The 6477-nt window shown below is 48.0% G+C and overlaps 1 protein-coding gene and 1 long non-coding RNA gene across 4 annotated transcripts in view; one reads left to right on the top strand and one right to left on the bottom strand.

Annotated features, from left to right (window-relative positions):
• Window positions 1-263: 263 nt before the first annotated feature.
• The window catches only part of otud5a (OTU deubiquitinase 5a), a 13259-nt gene continuing 7045 nt past the window's right edge, over window positions 264-6477 (top strand). The window contains exons 1-2 of one of the 3 annotated variants that reach the window (XM_079373241.1): window positions 264-1144; window positions 2598-2691. In XM_079373241.1, coding sequence (XP_079229367.1) covers window positions 557-1144; window positions 2598-2691 — 682 coding nt within the window. In that variant the 5' untranslated portion in view covers window positions 264-556. The remainder of the gene's footprint in view (window positions 1145-2597; window positions 2692-6477) is intronic. The other 2 variants (XM_079373243.1, XM_079373242.1) reach the window with 2 other exon arrangements.
• Window positions 4509-6477, bottom strand: part of LOC306819444 — a 2865-nt gene continuing 896 nt past the window's right edge. Inside the window, exons 2-3 of the long non-coding RNA XR_013778529.1 lie at window positions 4560-6477; window positions 4509-4529 (exon numbers count right to left, since the gene is read on the bottom strand). The exon at window positions 4560-6477 is cut by the window's right edge and continues 311 nt beyond it. This is a non-coding gene — a long non-coding RNA (uncharacterized lncRNA). The remainder of the gene's footprint in view (window positions 4530-4559) is intronic.

The following is a 6477-nucleotide window of genomic DNA, read 5'->3' on the forward strand; positions in this document are numbered from 1 at the left end:
ATAGTTTGTGTCTTGTATTGAACCTGTTTTATTGTCTTGAAACAAATTAAAAATATAATAATAATAATAAAATATAATAAAATCTGTGCTCTGATCGACTCTCTGATTTTAAACAAGCTGAACACTGTGGTACGGTAACTTATGTTTTAATAAACAGGACAAACATGAACCTTTTATTAAATCATGTTTCATCAGTCAAATAATAAACTATAATGGTCGATAAACGTCATGACGTAAAACCTGCCGTCGCAACGGGGAAGTGACGTCACTGCGCTCCGTCAGATTGTGTTGATGTTTTGTGGACTGGACGGGAAGAGGGAGACGCTTCTTGTTTTTGTTCAACTGAACCGTCGAAGAGGAGCCGAGTCGGGTCCCGTTTCGGTGTTTTCGGTTCGTTAGGAGCCTCTGCTCGGTTAACCGGACCGAGCGGCCGGGCCGGAGGGCGAACACACCGAACACTTTGATCCAGAAAGGGAGGACTCGTCACCCTCTGACCCCCTCCCTGCCTCCCTCAAACACACACACACACATACACACACACACACACACTACCACCATGACAATTCTCCCGAAGAAGAAGCCGAGCTCCGGGGTCGGGGTCTCAGATCACACCGATGACAGCGACCGTCGCAGCAGCTCCGATCCCCACCAGCACCCTCACCCCCACGCCGGGCGGACCGGAGCCCGACCCCGGGCTTCTCCTCCGCCCTGGTCCTATCAGCCCGCTCCGCCCTCAGTGAGGGAAGACCGGCGGAGCATCGAGGCGAGCTCCCGGCCACAGCAGGCCTCTCCGCCGCCCGTCGGGTCCGTGTCTCCGGCGGGGCCCGGTGACAGTCGGGACAGCAGCGGCGGCATGGTGTCCGGGTCCCGCGGGGAGCTCGTTGTGTCAGCGGGCGTCGTCGGTTGCGGCGGAGCTATCGGCAGCTGCTGCTCCGGGCCCGGGCTTAGCAAGAGGCGGCGGCAGGCAGGCACCTGCTCCGGCGGGGTGGTGGCAGCTCTGGCCGGCGGAGGCCAGCCCGGTGTTACCGGACCGGGGGGAGTCGGGTCCAGCCAAGAAACCGAGGAAGGAGCCGGGAACAACAGCGAGGACGAATACGAGAACGCGGCCCGGCTGCAGTCTGTGGACCCGGCCACCGTGGAGCAGGTACGAAGCTAACGCTAGCTATAATAACATTAGCATGAAGCTAACAACACAGTGGATCTGATAGGGAGCTAACGCTAGCTGGTGTAGCATTAGCAGGGAGCTAGCGCTGCTTTGTGTACAGGTGAGATAAACAGGTGAGGGGTTAGCATTAGCTTTAACATACGTTAACACGCTGATTAGTGTAAATAATAATTATTCTTTTTTCCTGCTTGAGATTCAGTGTTTGTTTTTAACTGGGTCTTTTTCCGGTTGAGGAAATAAATAAACGTTTATAAACAGTGATGTAACGATTCATTAAACTGAATATAAATTGTGACTGAAGAAGTTTCCTTTCGTTTTAAAAAAAATAACAAACTTTATTGATGACACATTTAGAGAAATTTGGTTGTTACAACAGTTTTTTAAAAAAGAGGAACAGAATCAGTAAAAAGTTAAAAACAGACAATTCACTGTCATTAAATATTACAATAAATATGGTGGCTGTACGGTGGTCTATCTCTGTCCCCTCTCAGTCAGGAGGTTGCTGGTTTGAATCCCCATCAGTCAGGAGCCTCTCTGTGTGGAGTCTGCATGTTCTCCCCTGCTTCCTCCCACAGTCCAGACACATTGTTAGGTTACCTGCTGACTCTGACCTGTCTGTAGGTGTGAATGTGTTTGTCTCTGTATGTCAGCGCTGTGATAGGCTGACCTGTCATAGATAGATAGATAGATAGATAGATAGATACTTTATTGATCCTGAGGGAAATTCAATATTAACAAAAACAAACGAAAAATAAGATTCTTCCTGTTGTTTTTATTTTCAAACCACAAAATGTGACTCTGATGGCAGGTGTTACCTTTTATACCTCACGTTGATGCTCATGCAGGTCAGCATGTGGTGGACACTGTAGCTTCAGTGTTTAGCCAGCTCTGCATGTGGTGGACACTGTAGCTTCAGTGTTTAGCCAGCTCTGCATGTGGTGGACACTGTAGCTTCAGTGTTTAGCCAGCTCTGCATGTGGTGGACACTGTAGCTTCAGTGTTTAGCCAGCTCTGCATGGGTCTGTAAAGCTTTCTGCGTTCTAACCTCTCTCCATGTTTCATCTCCAACATTGATCCTAGTTTGAGCAGCTTTCTGCTGCTGGAGCTTATTAGAAACATGCAGAGGCTTTTTAGCTCGGGTACAATCACTTCTATCTGAAGCAGTTCCACTGCCCGCTTCCATCGCTGCAACACCTGTTCACCTGATAACTGCTCTCATATCTGGCAAACCCAGGGGCGTCCAAAACGGCCTTCAAAGCCCCGCCTACCTTCTCTTGGGGTTAAATTTACAGTTTGATCTCCAGAAGTTTGAAACTCAGCAGTTCTGGGTTCTTTTTGCTCAGCAGTGCTGTTTACTGTTTACCTGCGGTGCCTACACAGACTGATGTGTGTCTTTGTGTCTTTGTGTCTTTGTGTCTTTGTGTGTGTTCAGCAGGAGCACTGGTTTGAAAAAGCTCTGACAGAAAAGAAAGGCTTCGTCATCAAGAAGATGAAGGAGGACGGAGCGTGTTTGTTCAGAGCTGTGGGTGAGTAACACGCGCGCGCACACACCTCGTTCTCTCCTCAGGTGTGTATGTGCAGTTCCTCCAGTCACCAGTAGGTGTCAGTGTTGATCTTCTCAAAAGAAGTCAAATGTAAACACTGCATAAAAACTCTTTGCAGGAAACATAAATAACTTTTATTCTACTTTTTTAAAGAAGTTAATTTTCTACTTTATAACTAAAATGTCATTTTGTTTATGATGTTTTGATTTCAGTTTGAAATATTCATTAATTGACCATAAAATAGTTCATCAGATATTCCCTCTGTCTTTAGAAAAGTAAAGCACATTTACAGTAGCGACCACGTCGGTACGAACGATGACGGCAACAAGCAAAATAATCGTTTATTGATCGTAATCGAGGTCAAATGTTGAATTAATCGTGATGTTGATTTGAGGTCGTATCGCTCCGCCTGAGCGGAGAAGCGACCACATGGAGAAAAAGTGCTTTTTTCCCAGCGCTCAAGTTAAAAATCTTTTAGCGTTTCAGACCGGCGCTCTTTTCTAAATGTTCGATATTCCCCGAATGTCTCGTACCCTCGTCCTCCTCGCTCCGTGTTTGACCAGGGGGGACACATGGGCACACAAGCCGGCGCCCCGAGTAGAGCTAAGAGTTCAGTCCTAAAAATCCTGTTTGTGCCGCTGCTGTGAGTCTGCAGAGACAGCAGAGGGCGCAATGATACTGTGTGTGTGTGTGTGTGTGTGTGTGTGTGTGTGTGTGTGTGTGTGTGTGTGTGTGAGACCTCACACCTGTCTTCCTGTTGTTGGATCATAAACTCTGTTGCGTCGACCTGATCGCACGCCTTCACTTCTGTCCCCGTTCAGAGGCCTCATTTCAACGCACATTTACCCAGCATGCTTTGGGAGCTGACCTGCATGCCTGTGCCTGACACACCTGTCGTATGACATGTGTTGTAAACTTTCGGTACTTTTTGAGACATTCAGTCGATCATTAAGACGTCAGATTGTTTGTTTTTTTAAAACAGAAGAAGAAGAAATGTCGTCTCGTCCGTCACAGTTTCTGTGATCAAGTTAAAATGTCAGAAACTTCTCACTTCTGTTTTCAGGGGCTTCGTTTCTCTGCTGTGTTTTACATTTCACAGAAACACATGCATGCACGCACACACACACACACACACGCGCACACACACACACGCACACACACACACCTATCTGAAACAGAAAGTGGACAGTGTGGCGTGAACACATTCACCACATCAATCATTAACAGTCCAGCGGGGTGTGTGTGTGTGTGTGTGTGTGTGTGTGTGTGTGTGTGTGTGTGTGTGTGTGTGTGTGTGTGTGTGTGTGTGTGTGTGTGTGTGTGTGTGTGTGTGTGTGTGTGTGTGTGTGTGTGTGTGTGTGTGTGTGTGTGTGTGTGTGTGTGTGTGTGTGTGTGTGTGTGTGTGTGTGTGTGTGTATGAATGCATGTGTGTGTGTGTATGTGTATATATGAATGCATGTGTGTGTGTGTGTATGAATGCATGTGTGTGTGTGTGTATGAATGCATGTGTGTGTGTGTGTGTGTATGTGTATATATGAATGCATGTGTGTGTGTGTGTATGAATGCATGTGTGTGTATGTGTATATATGAATGCATGTGCGTGTGTGTTCTGTGAAAGCGGTGTCATTTCTGATCAGGCTCCTCCCCCTGAGGGTCGTGAGACGATCTCCAGGGTCGTCAAACACAAAAAAAAAAGTTTCTGGTCATCAGAAGACGGCGTGGTCGTGTCCTCTCTTCGAGGTCGTTAATAAGAAGACGACGGATTTAGAGCAGCCAGCTTTGTTTCCAACGACACTGTTAAGATGTTTTCACCTGTGGAGCTTTAATTACCACAGCGCTCGTCTTCAAACACAGAGAGAGGAAACCTGTCTGACCTGTCAATCATCCCGCGCTGACAGTAAACCTGAACACGGAAAACAAAACCAAACACTGACTGTACCTTTATGGCACAGTAACATTGACATCATGTGATTATTATTAAAGGTCACATGACCTCCTCCTCTTCTTCAGGTGAAATCAGTGTCCTCGCTCCTCTTCATCATGTGTGTGAAGTGTGTTGATCCTCTCTGATCCTGTATTTGATCATGTCTATAAACCCCTCTATTACAGCCCTGCTCAGAACAGGCTGTTTCTGTGTCTGTAGCTTTAAATATGTAAATGAGCTGTGTCTGGCCACGCCCCCTCTCTGGAAGGGCTCGGGTGTACTCGCTGCTTTCTGGCTCCATGTCCTATTGTTTACGGTGAGAAGGCAGACTCAGAGGGCAGAACAAACACCTAGCTGTGGGAGTGTCACCCACCTGGGGGAGGGGCTACTGCCCTTTGTGATGTCATGAAGGGAACATCTCCAAACGGCCTGTTTGAGCAGGCAGAAGACGGAGAGGATGGACTTTTCTCCTCATGGAGGGTTTGTAGATCATTCAGGACAGAAAACAAAAAGAGGACAGCAGCTCTTCTGATGATTTAAAAAAAGAGTTTTATGTGGAACAGAAACGTCGAACCTCCATCTTTTTAAACGTTGTGGTGAAGGTCGCCACCGGCAGCCGATGACCTCTGTTAGTAAACAACACTTTGTTTTCACCTTCACGTGCCGTCAGCTGTTTCCTTCCAAACATGGAAAATTCATGTCGTGATTCAAACCTGTTGAGCAACTCCTGATTGGTTAGTCAGGGTTGTGTTTCCTGCATGCTCCCTGCGTGCTCACACCTCCCAGCATGCACTGCATGACTCATCCGTCTGATTATATTTCTCTCCTGCGCGTGAAATCATCATCAGCTGATGGGGAAATGTCCAAGCGTCCCTGAACGCAACGTTACGCATGAGGGTGACACGAGCTCAGCCCGTGTTGATGTCACGCCGTCGCCGCTCAAGCTGAACTGGTTTCACTTGACCTGATGTGTTTATCAGGGGGTTGTCACGGCAACCCTGTCTGTCATTCCTGAGGGTGTTTTTCCTCCCGGTGCAAACATCCTGTCAGGCCTGTCGGCGCTCGTCATACTTTAGGATGTAAACAACTTCAGAGTGAGGCCGACTCGCCACAACCTCAGTCGATGGTTCGATTCCCCGGATCTTCCTCAACCGGAAGTCTCTCCCCATGGTCACGCACCGCAGCTCTGCCGCCATTGGTCCGTGTGCAAGCTGGTGAATAAGAGGCGAAGCATTTCTTCTTCTTTTCTTATTTAGAGGCGGCTTGCCAACGGCGTTCAGATGAGCTACCGTCTGGCGAGCGTAACACCGTGCAATGAGGCGCCGCGGAAAGTAACAGGAATATTCTTAAAAGTCCCGACCCACATGAGTCGATGCAGAGTTACCCTGAGCGTGTTCGTCCAATCACAGGCCAGGAACTCCCGTCACATTAACACTCTGTGTCTGATGGGAAATAAACACGCGGTAAAAAGTTAACGGAGCAGTGACGGCTCTACAGCGGGCGCCGTCAGCAGACCGTTTGGATTCAGACGCAGCTCAGAGATGGACGGACCAACAGAGCCGCGTGAAAGTGTGTCAGAGGTCAAAGTGACCGGTCATGGAGAACTGACACACACACACACGCACGCACACACACACACACACACACACACAGGTTCTCATGGTTTAGTACGGTGGCTGTTCAGGGTCATTTGGTATCATTTAAGCCAGCAGGAAGTTCTTTTCCTGACAAACAGGAAGATACATTTTGCAGAAGGAGGAAGTCCGTGTCACGCCAGCTTTAGTGTGACGCGTGTTTTATTAACAACACGCTGCAGCAACAAACTGTCAGCCTTCTCGGTGATT

This window comes from Symphodus melops (genome assembly GCF_947650265.1).
Source record: "Symphodus melops genome assembly, contig: scaffold_360, whole genome shotgun sequence".
In the NCBI taxonomy this organism is placed as follows: Eukaryota; Metazoa; Chordata; class Actinopteri; order Labriformes; family Labridae; genus Symphodus; species Symphodus melops.